Raw genomic sequence first — 24,678 nt, forward strand, 5'->3', positions numbered from 1 at the left:
ATCATTTATCATTTGAGTTACTTTGTTTTATGTTGGGTTGCCTAGCATTAAAGTTATGTGCCATATCGACTAGGCAAGTTTTGGATCGTGACAAATTTTTAAGGCAAAAAAAAGTTAAAATAGTGATTTTGGTACAATGAACCTTCACTTGGATGATCACGATGAAGTTTGCTCATATACTTTGCCATTAGGGGGAGAGGTATATACGACCCAAAGGTTAATGTACCCATTTATTCAAAAATTTAGACGGAACCCAAACGGAAGGTAATTCCATTCCTGGATGTATGAGATCACGTTTTTTGTCTTCCACTTTTTCTATTTTTGAGTTTTCGTGACATTGTTGTGGGTCTTTCAGTCATTGCTCTCTTTTGTCCCCATATTCTTTACTTCTCCGCTCCATCTTCTTCTTCCTCCTCTTCACTTCGACAACTCTAACAAAAATCAAACCATAGTTCTAAATGCTCAAAAAATGCAATGTCCCAGCAACTCCTTTCGCTACAACGCCACACAATGCGCGTGCAACCCTGGCTACTTGTTCAACATCACAAGCCGAAGCTGTTACTTGTTCAACGAATGGGGTCCAGTGGAGATGGATTCCGGTGTGGACTATCACTCCGTATCCTTCCCTGGAAGTGGAACCATTTTCGATTTTGATTCAATTAGGAGGTTGACTCAATCACAAGCTGTATTTCTCGAAGCTACACTTTTCATGTTGCTTTCCTGGCTTTTTTTCTGCTTTTTTGCGCGTTGTGCTCCGCTTCGTGATGGCCGTTCGATTTGGTTCAAGATCCGTTGGTGGATTAGTCGCCTTGATGTCTGCTTCGCCTCCCGCCACTGGCTTGTATGATTTCTTTCTCTTCGTTAAGTGTTTAATTTTTTCGTTTTATTAAATTTGTGAGACATAGTTTAGGCTACTGCAAGTTACTCCCTCCGCCCCAATTTTGTAGCAAAAGTTAATTGGATTGTTTTATTTGGAAACTGAATTTTGTTGTTGTAAGTTGCAAATATTTATGGAATGTTTGACTTTTGGTAAGCCAAATAGGACCGCCAGTTTTGGAAAAGAAGTTAAATATCTTCTGGGGCTTTAACAAGTTTTGAGCATGTGCAGTCTGGTATGGTTTATGTTGAGTGGGTATTAAGATTCAAAAGAAGAAGTTAAACGAAATGTAGGTCGATAGGAAGAACCCTCTTCGTGCATTATTGTTTCACAAACTTGCTTCCAGGTCTTATAAAACATGCCACTTAACTCTAATTTGTCACCATCAATGTAGAACAAACATTTTTTTTTGGTCAAAGTAATTTTTTTTTTATTTAACCATTTGTATACATGGACAACCGCTAGTTCCATTTGGACTCTAGAAGTAGCCTCCTCTACTCCTGCCTATCTAAGTAGCATCTCACCTATCAGGACTTACATTTATGCTATGTTTAGCTAGGAAAATTATTTAAACACTCTAGTATCTTTCTCCAGTTCTTGTAACTCTGCCCTCGAATATGCAATTGGAGTACAATTTCTCTTAGTCTGTACCCACTCTCTCGTCTTTCATTGTGAAATCTTCTAGCATTGCGTTCACTCCAGGTATGGTATATAGTCGCAGCAAATAGCCATCCCAGAATTTCTGCTTTTGCTCTACCTCCTCGAGTTCTTTTTGAAATCCATTCCACTTCCTCATTCCATGTCTTGAGTTGCCTGATCTCACCCATCCATGTTAGTAAGGAAGACCAGATATGCCTTGAGTAGCTACACTCAAAGAATATATGCATTAATGTTTCTGTAGTCCCCAGAGTACACAACACACAATCTGCAGGTACGTATATCCCCCATCTCTCTAGTCTATCAACAGTAGCCAACCTTTGTCTGATAGCTAGCCATAGAATAAACTGGTGTCATGGTATTTGTTTCGACCCCATAGTAAGATTTTTCCAAGGAACTTTCTGGTACTGTGGATGGAATGACAAATAAGCTTTCTTTATACTGAATCCACCAGCAGTACTACATTTCTGGAGCTCCACCTCAAAGTCCCTAGATACAACCAGTCTCTTGCATCGAAAATCTTCCTCACTAGCCAGCTTGCTGGTTGAATGACTAGGGTTTATTTAGATAAGACTAAGCATTAAACATGAATGACATTGATAGCTGCTGGTTGAATGAACTCAATTTCAGGTTCCGATGTTGCATAGAGCTATATATGCTAACTTGTTGTTGCTTTAATAATGATTCTTAGTTTTGACTTGTGACTCATATCCCCTCCTTTTAGGCAACTTGTAGCCTAAGTAACTTTTTTTCCCCTTCCAACCCTTAATGAGAGTTTAAGAAGAAAAGGGAAATAAGATCAGAATGCCTTCCTACCTATAACAAAATCTTGAATAAGGAAATGAGAAAAGGAGACTGAATAAACATCAGAAATCCCTTGCTAGCTGTCTCTGAAGTATGACGCAATCATGAGTTGATAAAAGGGAGGCGGAGATGATGGAGAAGGCAAGAATCTATATTTCAAATAATAATCTTTTTAATGCTGGTTTCATTGATGAAACATTTCTTACTTATCAAAAAGAATCTACAGAAAAACAAAAAACATTATGCAGAAGGATGAGTATGGCGAGTCTTTCTTCTATTCTTGTGTTTACTCAAATTATTGCCATTCCTCGTTTTTACTTTAATGGGAAACAACCTCTCTACTTCCACAAGGTAAACTCCACTTGTGGGACTATACTGTGTATGTTGTTGTTCTCGTTTTTTACTTTAGACTTATAACTGATATGTAGCGGGCAAATGCAATTCGGTGCTTTCTCAGGGCAATGAATTGACCTTATCTTGTATATACTTTTCTTGATGTGTTCCTCACTTTTGAGATTAATGACGGAATTGATGTTCTTAGCGCCAAGAGCTGAAATAGTACCACCAGTTAATATCCAGGGTTTGCAATCAGAGTTGTAGAAATTTCTTTTGGGCATTTATTTTAGAATTACCTACTTTCTTTCTTTCAAGTCACTTGATTACAACAACAACAACAACCCAGTAGAATCCCACTAGTGGGGTTTGGGGAGGGTAGAGTGTACGCAGACCTTACCCCTACCCCAGAGGGGTAGAGAGGCTGTTTCCGGGAGACCCTCGGCTCAGAGACAGAAGATCTGTAACAACAACAGATATCAAAAAAATAATATCAGCAACGTGAGAGACAACAAATAAATGGAAGGGCAATAACACAAATACTATGCAAAAGTGTGAAACCCAACATAAACCGGTAGCAGTCCTAGACAAAACACTATCAGCCTAGCCGGTACAAAGGAAAAATGCTCGACTACCCCCTAACCTACAACCCTAATGCTCGACCTCCACACCTTCCTATCAAGAGCCATGTCCTCGAAAATCTGGAGCCGCGCCATGTCTTGCCTGATCACCTTGCCCCAATACTTCTTAGGCCGCCCTCTACCTCTTCTCGCACCTGCCAAAGCCAACCGCTCACACCTCCTAACCGGGAAATTTAACCACTTGATTATGTGGTTAAATTCCAGTTCATTCTCCTGTGATACTCTTTTCTAGTATCACCTATCAAAGTAAAGAAAAGGGCATTAACAGAGAAAAGGTCATGTTGGTCTGCCGTCTGTCTCATTCTATCTTTTCCTTGAAAGCTAAAGCTAATTCGTAGGATGGATCATAGTTTCCGATCTTGTGTTGCTATTAGTAAGGAGCTCATACTTCAATATACTAGGATGCATTCAAGTAGGATCTATCATCTCTACAATTCCCTTTTTAATGTAAAACGGATGTCCAACAACTCTACTTTTCCCAATATTTCTCATACTGAACTCACTAACTTCGTCAACTCTCTCGATCCATCATATTCACATTGGAAAATTACATTTGGTTTCCTAAATCATCTAGAAAGTTTACACCTCAGTCAAAATTGATGAAGGTCCTTCTAGTCGAAGGTACTTTTGTTTTGCCATTTAAGCATTCTTTAGATTGATAACCATTTTCTTAATGTTGGATTAAGACGAATTTAAATGGAGTGACATGTATAGTAAGGATTCATATAACCGACCTCATCTAGACTTGGATTGAGTTGGTTTTTTGTTATTTAAGCAATCCTTTATAGGTGAACTCGTTAGCATAGTCTTCCACTATGGATTCTTTGAAATGCATGCATCCTTATAGAAAAGTGTTGGAGATGTTGTATAGAAAACATATAGTGGATATTGTTGTAATGCTACAAAGCCCTTGAGTTTTATTATTCACAAATAGAAATGTTTTATAACTTTGCAAATGATAGGGTGCAAACTGAAATAAGATGCAAATATTAGGGGGATAAGCATAATAAATAAAGGAGTGCACAAATTAAAAAATGGTGCACAGAATAAGGCAAAATAAAATAAAGGATAGGGTGCAAATTTTTCGATGGTGCATACATTAGGGGTGCAAAATGAAAAGAACTCAAGAAGTGCATCTAATACGCTAATTAGGATATGAGGATAACTAGAAAAAGAGCTTAGGGGCTGGAGGCCACTTTGCCACCATCACTAGTTCTCAACTGATTATGAGAAGTATTTTGTTTATTAGGAATAGATTAAATAGGGGCATTTTTCTGATACTCTCTTGGGTGATGGCGATAGAGTTCTTGGGGATGTTGAAGGTCAATTAGCCATTTTAGTTGCTTTACTTATGCTTCAAAAAGTTAGTATGCAAACTGTTTGCTTGCTAGAAAGTACAAAGAATTGTTTGCTTGCTAGAAAGTTTGATTGCTCGATCCCCTTAATAATGCTTAAAAAAAATAAACCAAAGTTACATAATTTGACCTAAATAAGTTGTAAAAGCACACTTAAAGAAAATGCAGTAAAACTATGAGAAGGACTTAGTCTTCTACAAGGTAGAAACAGGTCCGTTGGCAGCAACTTTGTCTTTAGCATCAGGGTCTACGCGCGCGGCGCTGTTGGCGTCTGCCTGTGGCTGGGCGCTGACGATGGCTAGCGGTGGGGCGACAGAGGCACATGCGCGTTTGTCACTTGGAGCTGCCGAGACCACGGGGCCGACTGTGGCGCTGGGCGTTAGGAGGCTTGCTAGGACGCCATGGGGCGCGTCCAAGGGGTCATGGGGCATGGCTGGAAAACCGCCCATGACATTCTCCCCCACCTGAGTTGGCGACGTCCTCGGCGCCTTACTTGCAAGATAATCATCAAGTAGGCTCTTGTAGGCTTTGAGGTTTGTTCCCCTCTGCATCACATCCCTGCCATTTCACCAAGAACTCTTGGTGATCTTTCCTTGAGGCGTGAATCACTCGATCATCAAGAATAGCTTCAACACGCCTTTTCCCGGTTGAATTGGGGCCTCGAATACTGGGTACTGTGAGTTGGCTCCGTAAAGGATCCTCCATACCTTCCCGAAAAGGTTTCAGGAGACTGACATGGAAAACAAGATGGATTTTCCACCAAGCTGGGGTATCCACCCGGTATGTAACTTTGCCAATGCGCCTTTCAATGGACAAGGGTCCAATATATTTTTGCAATAGGCGAGGGTCATGGACCCCTGCAAACAAGTACCGCTTTGGGATTTTGACCATCACTTTGTCTCCTACTTGGTATTTAACAAAACGACGATTTTGATCAGCATGCCTCTTCATCCGCTTTTGGGCTTTGACAAGATAGCTCCGCACTATCTCCAAATTTCGCTTCAATTCTTTTGAGAAGCTAGCAGCTCGAGGAGATTTTGACATGTTCGGTGCATTCACAGTGTGTGGGAGTAGCGGTTGCTGTCCGGTAACAATTTCAAAAACGCTTTTATTGGTACTAAAGCTCTTTTTGTGAATTGAAACACAGTTGAGCAGCATCCAGAAGCTTCACCCAGTTCTTCTGCGATCCGGTTACGAAGTGGCGGAGATATTCCTCCAGCATACCATTGAATCGCTCCGTCTGGCCATCAGATTGCGGATGAAAACTTGAGCTATGACTCAATTTTGACCCGAGACACTTAAAGAGCTGGGTCCAAAAGTTGCTAGTGAAGCGTGAGTCGCGATCACTAACGATGTCTTTAGGCAGGCCCCAATATTTGACGACATGAAAGAAGAAGAGTCGAGCTGTTTCTTCTGCTGATATATATTGTGGGGCTGCCATAAAGGTAGCATACTTGGAAAACCGATCCACCACAACCAGGATAGTTGTGAGATCTCCGACCTTGGGCAATCCGGTGATGAAATCCAGGGAAACGCTTTCCCAAGGTCTTTTTGGGACAGCTAGTGGTTCCAAGAGTCCTGCTTGCATCAAGCGGTCTGACTTATCCTTCTGGCATACTAGACAAGTCTTCACATACTGAGCGACGTCATCTGTCATTTGAGGCCAATAGTATGCACGGCGAAGTAATGCCATGGTGCGTTGTTCACCGGGATGACCAGCCCACAAAGTATCGTGGCATTCCGCCAGAAGAGTCCTTCGCAGATCTCCTCCTTTAGGAACATAAAGTCGGTTCCCTTTTACTTTCAGGAAATCATCTTCTGTGTAGAACTGGCGAGTCTTGCCTGGGCCTACCAAATCAACCAAATACTGAGCAGCAGGATCCTTGATGAATAGATCATGTATCTGGTCTTTTATGGTGGTGGTTACTTCGCTCCCCCTTAGGGTGGCGAGTAGGCACACTGATACTAGATCAACTCTCCGACCGAGCGCATCAGCAACATGATTAGTCTTCCCACTTCGGTACTCCAGGTTGAAGTGAAATTCCGCTAGGAGTTCCTGCCACCTAGCCTGTCGACCATTCAGCTTCGGCTAGGTCATGAAATGGCTAACAACTGTGTTGTCTGTCTTGACCACGAACGGGGTTTCCAATAGATAATGCCTCCAAAGGCGTAAGGAATGAACGACAGCTAATAATTCTTTCTCGTGGGCGGCATAACGCCGCTCTACATCCTTAAGTTTCCGGCTCTCGTACGCTACGGGATGCCCTTCTTGTAGCAAGACTCCACCAAGGGCATAGTCGGAGGCATCCGTTTGTACCTCGAAAGGCTTGGCCAAATCAGGGAGAGCCAAGACGGGGCTACTAGACATAGCCGCTTTCAGTGCGTTGAAGGCCTTTACTCGCCTGGGTCCCCAATCCTAGGGCGTGACCTTCTTGAGAACTTCTGTCAGTGGTACTGCAATGAGGGAGTAATTTTTCACAAATATAGAAGTTGCATAGGCCAAGGAATGACCTTAAGGCGTGTATATCCTTAGGCGGCGGCCAATTTGTGATGGCCTGAATCTTCTGTTGGTCCATCTTGATCTGCCCTTCCTCGATGACATGTCCGAGGAAGTCAATTTGTTTCTAAGCAAAGGAGCACTTGGATAGCTTCGCATATAATTCGTGCTCCCGCAATCGGGCTAGGACCTTCCGCAAGTGCTCCAGGTGTTCTTCCAATGTCTGGCTATATACCACAATGTCATCCAAGTATACCACCACGAATTCATCAATGTACTGTGTTCATCACCTCTGCAATCCGAACTTGCCAATAACATGTCTATCTTGGTGAACACCGTCGCACCACCCAGTCTGTCGTACAAGTCTGCCATTAGCGGAATAGGGTATGTGTACTTCGCGATGATTTTGTTTAGAGCCCGATAATCCACACAGAGTCGTAAACTGCCATCATGTTTCTTTTGGAATAGCACAGGGGACCCGTATGGGGTCTTGGAGGGTACGATGATCCCTGTGTCTAGCATTTCCGTCAATTGTCTCCGAAGCTCGGTGAGTTCGGGTTGTGATATTCTGTACGGCGCCCGGGCAGGAGGCTTCGCACCCGGCACCAACTCAATCTCATGGTCCACAGTGCGCCTAGGCGGGAGTCGCTTTGGCATGTCTTGTGGCATGATGTCTTCAAATTCCAGTAGCAGCTCCTTCACGGGTGCAGGAATGGGACCCGAGGAGCGTTCCGTATCTTCAATGCAGAGGGTAGCCAGGAACGTGGGTTCATGTCTTTTGACCCCCTTCTTCAACTGCAAGGCCGAGATGTTCTCGGCGGCCATCTTCATAGGCATGCACGGAATAATGCAGGGCTTGGCCCCATTTGTTCCCATCATCAGTAGCATGTCTGCATACGGTACGGGCATGGTGTTGGTTTGCCTCAGGAATTCCAACCCCACTATCAACTCGAAGTCATCTATGATCACCACGCGTGAGTTGACTTTTCTTCATAAGGTTCGAGCTTCACTGGTACTTCTTTGGCTATTCCACCCACTGGCTGAGGAGGTGAGTTCATAGCTTTGACACGACCTCTGCCCTGCCCTTTCCTACAACTAGGCCAAGGCGCTCCACCTGAGTCGAGGCTAAGTAGTTATGTGTAGCACCTGTGTCTATCATCGCCCGAATGGGCTTGCCATTTACCTTCATGTCGACAAACATTAAGGTCCTCTCTTGCTTAAGAGGAGTCCTCTCATTTGCCTTCTTTTTCCCTTTTTTGGTGATTGAGCAGGGGTCCTTCTTCTTACGGATACCAGCACTGGTTCCTGCTAAGGACTCAGAAATAGAGCCAACAATTGCATTGAATGCACCTACTGGTTCAGTCTGGTCCGCATCGTCATCCGTCCCATCATCAAAAGCTTGATGGGCGTTCATCTGTGCATGCGGGCATTCATTATTCCAATGTGGTGCGCCGCAATGACGGCATCCTGAGTGGAGTTTCCTCTCCCGATCGTTGTTGTTAGATGCAGTGCTAGTACTGCCGGAGGAGGGAGCCTTAGATTTGGTTGCACTCCGGTCTCCTCCACTTCTGCTAGGGCCACCAGTGTTCGGCTGGCCTCCTTTGTATCCTCCTCGGACAGGCTGTTGAGGCCTGTCCTTCCGGGCTTCCACTTGATAATCCCCAAGGCACTCTACTGCTTGGATTGCCTTAGGTAACGTGTTTACCCTTTGTCTTTGCAGCTCCATGCGGGCATAGGGTTTCAACCCTTCCGGGAAGGTGAAGAGTTTGTCTTTGTCCCCAATGTCACGGATGTTCAGCATGAGTGCAGAGAATTCTTGCACGTAATCCCGCACTGATTTGGTCTGGCGGAGCTCCCGTAGCTTTCTCCTTGCATTGTACTCAACATTTTCGGGGAAGAACTGTAGGTGTATGGCTGCCTTCAGTCCATGTCTCGAGGGCATCTTCACCGGCCCTGATGGTTTCGTATTTCACCCGCCACCAGAGTTTGGCATCACCCTGAAGATACATGGCAACAATTGCTACCTTCTTAGCTTCTTCTAGGCCACCCACGGCATCGAAGTATTGTTTAATGTCGAAAATGAAGTTTTCCACTTCTTTGGCATTCCGAGCTCCACTGTATGGTTTTGGCTCAGGAATTTTTAGTTTTTGTGCCACATGGGCGAGGTTCACAACATCCCCGATTTGATTTCCGCCTCCTCGAAGCAGGCCTTGTAAAGCAGCATTGACAACGTTGAGCTGGCCTGTCAAGTTGTCTATAGTTTGTTGCATGGCAGTCACCCTGTCTGCCTCTGTGGCTGCCGTCAAATTTACCAAAAATTTCGGCTGCCTCTGTGGCTGCCGTTTGCCGGTCTCCTTTAGGGTCGCGACTGATGTTTTCTATGTCAATTTCGGCCTGGAGCAGTCTGCGGTCCAGGTCGTCCAACCTTTGCACTAGGCTGGTCTTAAGGTCAGGCATTATTTCCACGATGGGCCATAATACATCAACCGTCTCCTCAAGGATCGCGATGCGAACCCCATGATTCACCATGGTCAGAAATGGTGGTAATTGCAATGTAATCCCTCGTCCGATGTCGAGCCTAGGCTCTGATACCAACTGTTACGCGGCGCCTTCCTGAGATTCTTTGGAAGGGCGACGTAAGACTAGTCAATCGATGTCAGTGCGATTGCTGTCCGCCAACTGAGGTCTCCTCCGTACGCTAGACTAGATTGTCAGTTCCGTACGGGAGAACCAATGTCATGAGCAACTGAGAGAGCAGAAAAGAGAATTGAGAATGAAAGAAAGCTTGATTGCATTAATGAAAGCTATTACAGAAAAGCAACACGGTGTCGGGGGGGAGAGACACCAATGCATATAATTGTTTGCTTGCTAGAAAGTTTGATTGCTTGATCCCCCTTAATAATGCTTAAAAAAAAAAAATCAAAGTTACATAACTTGACCTAAATAAGCTGTAAAAGCACACTTAAAGAAAATGCAGTAAAACTACTCTATATTTATAATGAGAAGGACTTAGTCTTCTACAAGGTAGAAACAGGTCCGTTGGCAGCAACTTTGTCTTTAGCATCAGGGTCTGCGCGCGCGGCGCTGTTGGCGTCTGCCTGTGGCTGGGCGCTGGCGATGGCTAGCGGTGGGGCGATAGAGGTACATGCGCGCTTGTCACTTGGAGCTGCCGAGACCACGGGGCCGACCGTGGCGCTGGGTGGCTTGCCAGGACGCCACGGGGCGCGTCCAAGGGGTCATGGGGCATGGCTGGAAAGCCGCCCATGATAGTTAGTACCAATAGGCAGCTCAAAATTTAACATGTGCATCATAGCTCAATCATCTTAGTCACTTGATGGAAGAATGGTCTTTATTTTGCTTATTATCTCATATGATAGATCACTTTTCACTGAGCTTACTTGTGATGTGGTCATTGCGTTATACTACCAGTTGACTTGTTTGGCTTTAGCAGTTTTCTGTGTTTCTGTGATACTTGAAAAGTATATACTGTATTTGTTTGTTAATACTTAATACTTGAACACATCTTGACAATCTTTTGATTTTTCAAAAAAAAATTTGTGCACCATTTTCATGTAGGATGATCAGCAGGTCGTCATGAAGCGCAAAACAGAACTTGGTGGAACTTTTTCAATAGCTAGTTGGATACTTTTTATTGGTCTGTTTGCTGCGTGAGTACATGATGTTTGTTTTTTCTCTTTAATTTCCAGTGTCTTACTATTCCTATTAAGTATTTGGCCCCTTTTTATCTAAAAATTAAAATAAAATCCATCCTGCTTTTTCTTTTTCTGAATAATATTCTTCCCCAGTTCTTTTTCTTCTTTACCTTCTATTCCATCCATAATAGACCCTTTTATATGCTTCCACAGTTTGCTCTACCAAATCATATCGAAGAGAGCTATTGAGATGCACAATGTGAGAGCAACAAATGCACCTGATTTAGCTGCTTTTATAAACGATTTGGAGTTTAATATCACTACCATCTCAAGTATGAGTTGCTTACACTTGCGTGGCCTCGGAACCGTGGTAACTGGGAACCCAGGCTTCGTTGACTATCGATTTGCTCCTCTGTCAACATTTGCCAACTATTCCTGTATAAACACTACTAAAGGACCAACTATCGTGCTTAAGTGCAGCAACTGTCCACTTAGTCGAGATAGTGCCTATATTTCATGGCAATTTGTTGATCTCCCAAATAGTCCTGCAACAGCTGTTGGATTTCAGTTCAACCTAACAGCAAAAGATCCTAAAAACAAGAAGCATCTGAGCTTGGTCAGTGGAACACTGAGGAATGGAAGCAATTTTGATAACAAACCGGTTACATTTAGAGGGCTGACAACAAATATATTGAAGTTCAATTTTTTCCCTAGAATGTACCATAACATGCATGACCTGAGGCTCATCCAACCACTACTTCATGAGTTTCTGCCAGGTTCATCTTTTAATGAGATAAGTCAACTCCAAGCCTCAGTCCAAAGGCCTAATGATGGACTAATCAACACGACATTGTATGTCAACTTCCTATCTTCGTATATTGTTGAGATCAAGAATCAAAATGTTTTGGGGCCTGGTGAGTAACATCTTCAATCTCTCGGCACATTTGTCTATTCTTTGCTTTCAATGCCTTTTCTGGCTAGTGTTTAAACCTTATGATTTTTGAATTTTCATTGTCATATACTTAAGAGCTACAATAATGCATGTAGTACTGTATAAACATCCTTTAGCTCTGAAGTCTGCTAATATATTTCGGGTCATACTTTTGTGAGATATGCTCTTGTTTCATCTTTTTGACAAATAAAAGTTCAGTAAGAAATTATGACTGTGACCATGAACTATGTTAATGATGTCTTGTGATTCTGAGGAGAATTAGTACATGTTCCCAAAATTCATTTATAATGAATCTGATAACTCCTCTTGTAACTCTTCTTATTTTTTTTGTGTTGATTGATCATCTTCTTATAACTATTTTTAAAGTTTGTTAGTTGTCTCGATAACTGATATAGGCGAGAGTCTTCAGCAGTTTTATGCTTTACATGATGATGATCTGTGTTTTCCTGAATTTCCTCATCCCCATCTTTGTCTTCTCTTTATCCTCCTCGTGCTCTCATCTTTTGGGAGAAAACAAAGGACGTGAATTCTGGATCGTGTGGTTCTTAACATCTAATTATCTTCTATATGTACATCTTATGGTGAAACTACATATTTGGTGTTCTGCAGCACCCACAGAGATATTTACTCTCTGGTATACATACTTTAGTTTTTTCCCTTAGTCTGAAATGAAGTTCTTTCATTTCCTTCTACTGATATTAAATTCGAAGCGTCGATTAGGAGGCCATGCCAAATGGTTATGGGCTTATGGCCAAGAATCTTTTCTGCAGAACTGAAAGTTTAGCTTACTGCTTAAGATCCTAAGCCAATTTTTTCAATGCCAAAGTTGTCCGCTAGAATTTTTTCGGATGTAATTCATGAGAAGCTTTCTTCTCTGTCTAATAGAGAGTGCATAATTAACATTGCACAACCTGTTAAATGTATTCAATGCCAACCTTGCATATGCCATTGCTGCATAGCAGCATAGGACCTTGAGTCGAATGTTTTTTTCCTTTTGCCTATCTGGCTCTAAGGGTTGTTGTTGTTGTATCTGGCTCTAAGGACAAGTGGCTCAGAACTTATCATGATTTGAACGAGCACTGCTTCGAAGCAAACATCAAGGCTTGGTACTCATATTAAAAATTCTACCAAATACGAAGATTTCTATGGAATTCAATTTCTCTATTTTATATAGGTTTAGTGCTTTAAGCGAGAGGAATTAAAGCATTCAGTGTGGCCTCAAAATAGTGAAGGTGGAGAAAAGATGGGTTAATCAGATGGAACATTTACCTTATCTCAGAAAAACAAGGGAGAAAAAAAGATAGCGTAATCAGATGAGACTTATCATACTGCTGATTTTCAGGCTAATCTTACTCAAAAGAATATTAAACTTGCTACTTTAATGCGCCCTTTCATATTTAACTGTGGTCTAGGATATAATACCGCATCACACTGATATGATAACAAAAGAAGACTGACGTTTAGGTTTGCTTCAGAAATCTAGTGTGTACATTTAGTGCTTTAAATGGTTCATTTCGTTTGGGAAGTTTTCTTTTGTGGTGATGTTTTGATAATATCTTCCTCTCCCAAGAGTGCAGTAAGCTTCCTTGCGGATCTTGGTGGCCTTTATTGCATCAGTATTGGCCTCTTCTTCTACATTTTGGTGCAGGTAAATTTTCCTTTCATTCTTTTTGTTACTAGTCCTGTATATTTTGGATATCATTGTAAGTTACGTTGCATGGACTTGTTTACGTGTACGCATCCAGTACAAGTGTACCCGTAACATGCATCTTTTGTCAACTTTCAATGTACTGTGAGTAATATGCACAAAGTACCCATACTCATGTCTCATCCGTTCGACACAATAGTCAGGGCAACTGAAGTATCGGTGAGAACAATGTGTAACAAAAAGGAAAAAGACACTTCGTTAACAATTTTGCTGTATTCTTGAGTTTAGGTACTGATGATATTGCATGGGGCTCTTAGAGTTAGTTATGCATGCTGATTAAATCTTGGACATGAATCTCATGCTTCAAATTAGAAAAGGAAAAACAAAGGTTAGGCAAAGTGTTTTGTCTGACACCGATTTCGTTGTATCATTTCAACTCCTAACAATCAAAACGTTCAAGATTAAGACATTTTCTTTCTAATTTGAATAGAAGTTATTTACTTCTAGATTGGAATGTGGGTTGAAATTAAGATTGATCTGCGTGCCTGAACTTAGTGATGGAAGAAAAGAACCCTGAAGGTACTTGAAGTTGTAAGATTCATAAAGTAACTTTCGAGCGTTTTACTTCTTTTCATGGAAAATTAACTTATATATGCTTGCAGGGTGTGATTGATCCTTATGTCCATACTTTCCTATTTATGTCAATACTCCTCTTTTACAGTGTGAATATAGGATCAAGAAATTACGCAATGAGGATAGTGTAATGCGGAAGGTTAGAAGTCGCCGAAAAGCTCAAGACCGCTGGGATAAAGTGAGTTTTAGTAAAAACAAAAAATTTCACTTGATTTCTTGCTGAAGACAATCTTTTTTTATCTTTTGCCAATTCAGCTGCCCTGTCTAATTTCCTTATCCTTTGCTTTGAATTTTCCACTTTCTTTTCTGATAGCTGAGGAAATATGTGATGTACACATATGCTCCTAACCAATTGGAAGAGGTGTACGACATGAGAAATGATGGTTGTTGCACAGGTGTCAAGATGGAATCACTCAACAGAAAGAGCTCTTCAGTTAAAGGAAGAGGGTCTAGCAGATTAGATACCATCAGTTTTAGCCGAAAAGTTAGCTTACCTAGTGAGAAGGTGAAGCTTTGCTGTCTCAACTTCTTTATATCAGTATGATTATTTACAAATGTCATCGGAGATCATAAACTTTTGAAGTCCTATTTTCCTTTCCCAGAGAGCCATTTCAGAGCAGATTGATACTCAAAGTGCCACGCTTTTTTTGCCTGAATCTGCAGCAGATCGCCGAAAGAGTACACGTCTGAAGGAAGAAAGAGTCAGTTGCTATTTATCTCTGATATTTTTGTTTCTTGAGGTTTTCTAAATGACATTTGTATTTTGGCTACTGTCTCGACCCGATCCCTTGGACCTGTTCACGTGATTGGTGCTATCATTCCCTCTGTTACGCAATGATTTCGGCTTAAGCCAACTTAGCAAAATAACTATCTAAATGGTGTACATCAATGTTTAAGCTCTTCTATTTTAACCATACCAGGGGTGTTACAGGCTTACAGCTACTTCCTCTGATTTTGCGATTTTTGCTGTTATAGGAGGTACTAAAAATGAATTGCTTTACTTTTTAGAACCTTCAAGAAGTATTTTGATTCGATTGCCTAATACCTGTGAGTTTCTAATTTTGCGACTTTGGGGGTGGCATTTCTTTCCCTCTTCAGAAAGTGGTCTTGGACTTGTAGAAGCCGACACAAGTAGAATATGGACAAGAAACCTTTTAATGGTGTTATATTTTTATGAAATTACCAATTTAAAATTTAGCTGCTTCATTTCTCAAATGTTGTATCATGGTTTTAGATCTTTTTGTAAGGCACGTACGTACATGCTAAGATCTTTCCAGCTTTTGTTGTTAGTTCTTCCTCTACTTGACAGTACACAGTTCTTTCTTCATTTTCTGTTCTTATGCTCAATTTAATTTGTTTCTTGTTCCCCTTTGCACACTAAGTGTTAATTCAACTTGGTTTTCATGTCTGCTTTCTTTTTCTTCCCAAAGAGCTTGCAATTTCACTTTTGCTTTATCTGTAGGAAGAGACTTACCTTTTATTCTTGATACTTCAGTTTCAAGAAAATGCTGTACCTCCAAACACGAAAGATAGTAAACCTGAAGATTTAGATAATGTTATCCAGGCTCCAGCTTTTCCTGCAGCTGACAACTTAACTGTTCCACCTCCGCCTCCATTAGGTGAGTTTGGAATCATGAGATCAGCGTTAATTATGTTCTCCTTCCTCATGCCGCCTAACATGTCAGCTGTTTGGATTTCATGATGTCAGATTTTAAGCTGCTCATACATATCATGCTTCAACCTATTTAAGCTTTATTCAAATTGCACATGCTATTATCAAGAGCACTATAGATTAGGTCAACCTTTCTGGGTTAATGTCGTGTGACAAGTATAAGATATCAAGGGTCAAGGTTATGAGAGTCCACTGTCAATGATCTTGTTCTCCTTGATTTTGATAATGTATTTGAAGATTATAAACCTCAACTATGTATGGTGACTCGTAACTTCCCGGCTGTTAAATATTTAAACAATTATTTCCTCGGGTATCTGTTTTCTATCTCTGTTTCTGCGAGTGTGGTTTCAAAATGTGGTCGCATGTAGAAAATTGCTGCAAGGATATGCCATGTTCCTTCTCCTTGTGTAGTGAAGCCTTATAGATATAAGCACCTCTAGCAGATAGAAGTGCAGTGTAAACTATATCCAAGCTTTTAGCTATTGTTGATTGTGACTGGACTGGTAGGTGATCAGTAAAATAGTGAACCTAGGAGCTTGATCCTAGTTGCTTTGGGTGTTTATTTTCGATTTTGTGGCTAAGCTAGTTGGAAAATCATAACTTAGGGTATCAACAAACTGTACGTTGGTAAGCTATTCTTTCTAGCATTCTGTTGCTTTTGCCTGGGAATTTGATGTCAAAGGGAAGATGTCATTTTGTTCTGGTTTTATAATTTTCCAGTTGAGCAACCAACTCTGCTAGTGTGGGTAGGCTTTTTCCTTTTACCAATGCCAAAAGAGCTGTAGCAAATTCAACAGGAGACAATTTCCTATTTTAGTGCTAGTTGTGGAGACGGTATGTTGTCTACTCCACTATATGAACTAGTGAAGAATTTATAAGACATCCGTACTTTTATTGTCCCTTAGAAGCTTCTCTCTTTCAATTTTATCCCTCGAGTCTTTTTGAGATAGAGTGCTGGGGTCTGACAAGTTAATAAGATTCTTGCATCAGCGATTTTAGATTGTGTAGTGTTTGTCTAAAGTAATGATGCTGCTTTTGTTCCGCAGAATCACAGGCTGCTGATCATATAAGTATGACCATTCTCCAGAAAGATCTCCAAAACCTCTACGAATACAATATGTTGCTCAGGGAAAAGTTGATTGCTGCCCAGTCAATGCTTCATGCATTATCCAACAAGGATTCGATTTTAGCAGCTAATAATGATGATATTATTAGTAGAGAATGATTATGCTCAATTAAAGTGGCAGTTGCGAGAACAAAGGCAAGAAGACAGCTGCAACTTATCCAAACACTCAAAATTCCATTCTCCTGAATATTCTCAGAGATTCTGGGAGTTTGTATTAAGGAGGAAACAGGCTCAAAAACTGATTATTGAAGGATGTGGTAACCAAATTTGTGTACATGTTGCTGACTTGGTTATCTGTAGGGTTGTGGTTGATAATGCCGTGTTAGTATTTGGTAGAACGAACACTGAATGCAATGCTCAAAGGTGATGAAGTACTTCTCTCTGTGCTGTACATTACAAATTCGGAGGCATTGTGACCTGAGAATCTTTGCCAATGGTTCTATCGATGACAGCGTCTTCTGTTTGTTGTATGATATCATTACATTTAGCAGGGAGTTTATTCTTTTGGAGCAGGATTGTGCTCCTTTGTGAGTTAAATATCTGAGCTGGTGTAATGTACGATATGTAGGACCATGATTTACGGAAATTTGATTACACGATATTGGTGCACTAGTGTGAATAAGTTATACTGTAGTTATTGAGCCATGTAAATCTACCCGAGACAGTTATGTGGAAATGCATGTCTTGTTTCTCTTCAACTAGTTACGATTTTCTCAGTTTCGTTTCGTCAAAAGTGAGAAAATGTGTTTGCACACGACATGAGAAGATAAAAAGACAAGGTTTTTGCAACAAATTTTTGCAACAAATTTTTGAGTTCACCAGGTCTAAGGTTTATATCCTATTGCAGTTTCTTCCACATTCGTGAACGTTGTTCTTTAGATTTCAAATCCTCTATCTTTAGGTGCCCGATTTGAACCGTTGAGGTTGTAACTAGTAAGGTTTTCGAATCCATTAGCATTGCTCTAGTTTTGAACGTTGACCGGCTGGCCGGCTCAGAACACTAGAATGGACCTATAATGGGTTATTCTAAATCTAAGTAATCTCGACTATACATTTTGTGATGTATAATATTAATTGTAGAGCCGGATTTGGCTGGTGGGTATGTATAGTTTCAATTAAACTTGAATCCTCTGAGGGTTATATTTATTTTACTTTCCTAGTTCAGATGATAAATATATATATATATATATATCTTCGGTATTGCATGATATAGAGGGTGTTTGACTAAGCTTATAAGTTAAGTCAAACTGGCTTATAAGTACTTTTTGGCTTATCTACGCGTTTGGTAAAATTAAAAGTGCTTATAAGTTAAGTGCTTATAAGCCAAAAATAAGCAAAAAGCCATAAGTTGGTCTCCCCCAACTTATCAAATTTCAGCTTTATAAGCACTTTAGGTTTGACCAAAATATTTACTATTCTATCCCTAAAATACTTCTTTTTAAAACAAAACTCTTCGTATAGTTTTACTCTATCCCGATTCTTCATAAAACCTAAACAGTTGTTGCCTCTCCAGCCGTGCCATTGCTTCCTTTACGTGCTTCTTTCGTTCTTCTCTGCAACTATCAGACAAATTGCAGGTAATTTTTTTATGTTTTAAACACCCCTTCTAATTTATGATTGTATACTTATCATAACATAAATTATTTTTATAAAAAAGATATTATCTAATCATTTTTATAATTAAAATAACATGATAACTATGTAGAATCTAAAATTTTGAAGAAAATAACGTTTTTAGTAGTGTAAATTGTTATAAGGTCATTTAAGTCATTTTAACATAAAAAGAGCTTATCAGCACTTTTTAATCAAACAGTTTCAGCTGATTATTATTAGTTTAAGCACTTTTATCCAAACACGTAACTGTTTATTTTTTAAATCAGTTTCAGCACTTAAAAGTGCTTTTCAGCTACTCTAAATCAGCTAAGCCAAACGGGCTCATAATAACAATGTGACTCGGAACATTGCCTCTTTCTTATGAAGTAGCTATAAAATACAAACTACTTTGAAGTCTACAACATGTGAGTGTATTCAATTCAACGAAATTTATAGGGACCTAAACAAGGAAGGGTTTGGAGTTTGGAGAATGTTTCCTAGACTGATCCTACAAACAATTCGAAAAATCAATCACTCTTCCACTTGTTGCGGTAACATGCATGTCTTACCACTACTAAACAAATTCCATCGTCTCATGAGCCAATTTCTGACGGGACGTCCGACGGAAATTCAGAACTTTTTAGTAGTGATATAATTCTACAATTAGCTTCAACTTGGGGTTTTACGCATTTTGAGTTCAATGATGTCACGAATCCAACAAGTTGGACAAACTTTGTGGTTGGAACTGTTCTTCAGAACTTCAAATTGCAACCACAATAGATTGTAAATCCCAGCGTCCATGTCCAAGAACTAGCATTAGAGATGTTTTTACATAGATTATACTGAATCTACCGTTCTCAAGGGCATCACAAGCAAGAATCAACCCCTACAGAACTTTGGTCCTAAAAGAATTTGAATCAACCTTGTTAATTTACATTAAAATGTTAGGAATATCTATCCATATACGAATTCACTTTGATAGGTCACTCAACTAGTGGAAATTATACAAGAAAGTCAGTTTCTTTATTTTGTAAGAAAAAAAGTCAATTTATTTTTGTCATTTCACCTAAATTCACTTTCTTTCTTTTTTGTTTTGTCATTTCCTTTTTTGTCCATTTCACCTACAAAGTTATTTTTTTAAAATAAAAAAGTCACTTGTTTTTGTCATTTCACTGGCAAAGTTATTGTTTTTCAATTTGTACCGCTCCAATTATCCGATCCGTTGACCTATAATAAGTTTTACATAACAGAAGCTACATTCTCATTTAGGGTTTATTATATCTTTTGACAATTTATCGTTAGAATGGAAGAATGACATGTGAGGCCAGAATTTGTTAGAGGTTCCTTGGGTTTTCTCCTCAATCCAATATCAGATTCCGTCTTCAATAATTAAAATTTGGACTAAATTCAGAAAAAGCCTCAAAGTCAAATCGCCTAAAAGGAGAAGAAGCCATCGTTCTTTTGTTTTATCAAAGTGGGGCTTCTGTTATGTAAAAATCAAGGCTAGTGAGTCGGGTTCATTGGCGCGTGTTAGTAACAAACGGTTATAATGGATGACTTTTTTTTTTTTTTTAATAAAAAAAGGCTTAAAAAAGGGTTTAACTTATACTGTAAAAAAAATAAAACTTATGTTATCAGCTCATCCAAAAAATACCTACAAGCAATCTTTCATTAAAAAAAAGTAAGATTTTTAATCTTAAAAATAAAGGATAAGGGTCATATTTATCCTTCTACTATCGAAAATAAGTTATATCTACCGTCCGTTTCAATTTCTTATTAAAAATAACATTACCATTGTACTTTGGGATTATAATTAACCCCAGACGTTAAATACCTCTTCAAAATTTAAAAATCATACGTGGCGCAATCTAATTGAATGTAAAAGATCCACTCCACCTTTCATTTTAAACAACCCGACCCAACCAAATAACCCGCCCCGACCGAAGCCCCTCACCTTTCTTTGTGATTTGTTTACAGCTTCTGAAATGGGATGATGATGAAAGGTCATTTGCTGCTGGTATAACGCCTTGTTTACACATTCACTGATTTATTTACAGTTTATGAAAGGTCATGGTGCTCGTTTTTCCAAGTATCTTGCTGCCGAGCTCTCAGATTTGAGAGTGGAAATTGAGAGGGAAAGGCAAATGCTGAAAGGCAATGAAGAGCAGCACTTCACCAGAAAAGATTTTAAGTAAATATTGTTGAGGTTTTTGTTATTTAAGATGAAATAGTCTTAAAATGAGGGTGAATGGGAAATGGAGAGAAAATGGAGGGTGGATGGTCGTTCATCTTCAAAGCTGTTGAAGAAAGACACACAAAACTGAAAACGCTCAACTTTGGCTATACATTGCACTCCTTCCTCTCAGCATTTCCATACGATTTTCTAAGTTTCTACAAGTGTGATTTGCTACCGAACTTTGTGTTCGCTGAAACATTGGGGTTTGAAGTACCGCTACACCAGTGTGTGATTCGTTCTATCCTGGGAGAAAATAATCCATAACCTTGGGTACTAGGAGGGGATTAAATTTCTTAAGGAAACACTGTGAATTCAGTGGGTTCGAATTAATTACTGTTTTATTATGATAACTTATATTTCACAGAATTATTATTTATAAATACAGCAATATTGGCGGGACTAACAATCTTAAGGAATTTCATATTTATTTCTGTATTTGTGTTATTCTTATAATTCTACAAACTAAAACCTTTGTGGTTTTGTGTACTCCCGTTTTGGAGAGTAAAGCCTTCGTAGCGTTTTGTTGGAGATTAAAATCTATGTGATTTTTACTCCAGTTTGAAAACGTTTATTAAACGTTTGTTTTTGTCATTCTTTTACAGAAAAAATGATGACTGAAAGCGAAAACTAAGCTATTCCGACGGTGACTGCCAATGCATCGACAAGCCGAACACCGGCGTTGGCACCGGCAGAAAAACCCAAAATATTTTCCGAGATTGATTTCAAGCGCTGGCAGCAGAAGATGTTCTTCTACTTAACTACATTATGTATACAGAAGTTCATCAAGGAAGATGTTCCTGATCTGCCAGATAAAACTCCAGAGAATGAACGCTTTATCGTGATTGAAGCGTGCAAGCATTCTGATTTTTTATGCAAGAATTATATTCTTAGCGGACTGGATGATAATCTGTATAATGTATACAGTGGCGTGGAGACGTCAAAAGAATTGTGGAATGTGCTTGAAAAGAAATATAAAACTGAAGATGCCGGGATGAAGAAATTCGTTGCCGCAAAATTTTTGGACTACAAAATGGTATATAGCAAGTCTGTTATTACCCAAGTCCAGGAATTGCAAGTGATTATGCATGATCTACTTGCTGAAGGTCTTGTCATCAATGAAGCATTCCAAGTAGCAGCAATGATTGAGAAGTTGCCTCCGTTGTGGAAGGACTTCAAAAATTATTTGAAACACAAACGAAAGGAAATGTCCCTTGAAGATCTCATTGTTCGGTTGAGAATCGAAAAGGACAATAAAGCTGCTGAAAGGAGAGGCTGTGAAAATTCAACAATAATGGGAGCAAATATTGTTGAAGATAACAAAAAGAGGAAGAAGGCTTCTGTTCCGAAATACAACCCAAGCAAGAAGCGGTCCAGTGGAAACTGCTACAACTGTGAGAAAATCGGATACAAATCTACGGAGTGTCGTGCTCCGAAGAAAGACAAGAAAAGGGGTCAAGTAAACATGGTAGTAAAGCATGATGATGTTGATAACTTGTGTGCCATACTTTCTGAATGTAACTTGGTGGGAAATCCTAAACAGTGGTGATTTGATTCTGGAGCCACTCGTCATGTTTGTGAAGTTAGAGAAGCTTTTGCTACTTATGCTCTTGCTGGACCCAGAGAGACAGTTTATATGGGAAATGCTTCAACAGCAAAAGTTGAAGGATATGGGAAGATATTTCTGAAAATAACTTCTGGCAAGGTCATGACTTTGAACAATGTCCTTCATGTTCCCGAAATGAGAAAGAATTTAGTCTTTACTGGACTTCTTATTAAGCACGATTTTAAGTGCGTTTTTGTGTCCGACAAGGTTGTCATAAGTAAGAATAAAATATTTGTAGGAAAAGGTTACCTCACCGAGGGCCTTTTCAATCTGAATGTAATGATTGTGGAAAATAATAATAATATTTCAGCTTCTTCTTACTTACTTGAGTCAAATGATTTATGGCATGTAAATGATTAACTTAGAAGTACTGCCTAAGTTTGAATGCGAAAAATCAAAATGTCAAACATGTGTAGAATTAAGTATGTTAAACATCCTTATAAGTCAGTTGAAAGGAATTCAAATACTTTAGACTTAATTCACACAGATATTTGTGACATGAAGTCAATACCATCTCGCGGTGGAAAGAAGTATTTCATAACTTTTATTGACGATGGTACTCGATATTGCTATGTTTACTTACTGAATAGTAAAGATGAAGCAATAGACGCATTCAGGCAATACAAAAATGAAGTTGAAACGCAACTTAACAAGAAAGAAAAAATGATAAGAAGTGATAGGGGTGGTGAATATGAATCTCCTTTTAAAGAAATATGTTTAGAATATGGAATTATTCATCAAACAACATCCCCTTACACGCCCCAATCTAATGGGATTGCGGAAAGAAAGAATCGCACATTAAAGGAGATGATGAACGCATTGTTGATAAGTTCTGGTTTGCCACAGAACTTGTGGGGGGAAGCCATTCTTACGGCTAATCGAATATTAAATCGAGTGCCCCATAGCAAAACACAATCCATTCCATATGAAAAATGGAAAGGAAGGAAGCCCAACTTGAATTATTTTAAAGTGTGGGGGAGTTTGGCAAAAGTGCAAGTTCCTAAACCCAAAAGAGTAAAGATAGAACTGAAAACCGTTGATTGTGTTTTCATAGGATATGCGACAAATAGTGAAGCATATCGATTTCTGGTTCATAAATCAGAAAATCCCAACATTCATAATAATACGGTTATAGAATCAGATAATGCTGAGTTCTTTGAAAATATATATCCGTATAAAAAGGAATGTGAGTCATTTGGTGAAGGATCTAAACGACCTCGGGAAGAAACAAAAGAAAGTACATGTAATCAGGAGGATCCAAGACGTAGTAAACGTCAAAGAATGTCTACTTCATTTGGACTAGATTTTGTGACTTTCTTATTGGAGAATGAGCCTCAAACATTTAAAGAAGTTATGACTTCTTCGGAATCATTGTTTTGGAAAGAGGCAGTCAATAGTGAAATAGAATCCATATTGAATAACCATACATGGGAATTGGTTGATCTTCCTCCTGAAAATAAACCTTTGGGTTCTAAATGGATTTTTAAGAAAAAAATAAAAAATGATGGCGCTATTGATAAATTCAAGGCAAGACTCGTAGTCAAAGGGTATAGACAACAAGAAGGTCTAGACTACTTTGATACATACTCTCCAGTTACAAGAATTACATCCATACAGATGTTAGTAGCATTAGCTGCAGTGTATGGTCTTGAAATTCATCAAATAGATGTTAAGACGGCCTTCTTAAATGGAGAGTTGGCGGAAGAAATTTACATGGAACAACCTGAAGGGTTTGTGGTTCCAGGTAAAGAAAAGAAGGTATGTAGACTTGTTAAGTTTCTTTACGGACTAAAACAAGCACCCAAACAATGGCATACGAAATTTGACAAAACAATGTTGTCAAATGGTTTTAAGATAAATGAATGTGATAAATGTGTGTACATTAAAAATGTTTCAAATCACATAGTCATTGTTTGCCTATATGTGGATGATATGCTGATAATGAGTAATGACATTGCCAACATAAATGCTACTAAGCGTATGCTCAATAGCAAGTTTGATATGAAAGACTTGGGAGTTGCTGATTTAATTATGGGAATTAAGATCCATAAGACTCCTCAAGGTCTGGCATTGTCACAATCTCATTATATTAAGACAGTACTTGAAAAATTCAAGTACTTGGGTTTTAAAGTTGCAAAGACTTCAATTGACGTGAATCTTGCATTAGCAAAGAATAAAGGCCAAAGCATATCACAATTGGATTCATGCTCGTGTGTTGGGATGCTTAATGTATATCATGAATTGTACATGACCAGATATAGCTTGTGCTATAAGTAAACTGAGTCGATATACGAGCAATCCAGGCCAATCTCATTGGATGGCAATGAAACGAGTTTTGGGATATTTAGAACATACCCAGAACTTTGACTTGCACTACAGTAAATTCCCTACGGTGATT

The 24,678-nt window shown here is 39.4% G+C and overlaps 1 protein-coding gene across 2 annotated transcripts; it reads left to right on the forward strand.

The window, feature by feature from the left end:
* Positions 1-240: 240 nt before the first annotated feature.
* Positions 241-17,546, forward strand: LOC107787415 (uncharacterized). 2 transcript variants are annotated; one of them, XM_075228230.1, is made up of 9 exons: positions 241-841; positions 10,741-10,832; positions 11,031-11,731; positions 13,347-13,417; positions 14,139-14,228; positions 14,364-14,555; positions 14,653-14,751; positions 15,546-15,669; positions 16,443-16,735. In XM_075228230.1, the coding sequence occupies exons 1-9, from the start codon at positions 470-472 to the stop codon at positions 16,505-16,507; spliced, it is 1,806 nt and encodes a 601-aa protein (XP_075084331.1). In that variant the 5' UTR covers positions 241-469; the 3' UTR covers positions 16,508-16,735. The 2 variants fall into 2 exon arrangements, with proteins under 2 accessions (XP_075084331.1, XP_016464467.1); XM_016608981.2 differs by lacking the exon at positions 16,443-16,735 and adding an exon at positions 16,769-17,546 and having other exon boundaries at positions 245-841.
* Positions 17,547-24,678: the final 7,132 nt, after the last annotated feature.

Source organism: Nicotiana tabacum, chromosome 13 (genome assembly GCF_000715075.1).
Source record: "Nicotiana tabacum cultivar K326 chromosome 13, ASM71507v2, whole genome shotgun sequence".
Taxonomy (NCBI): domain Eukaryota; kingdom Viridiplantae; phylum Streptophyta; class Magnoliopsida; order Solanales; family Solanaceae; genus Nicotiana; species Nicotiana tabacum.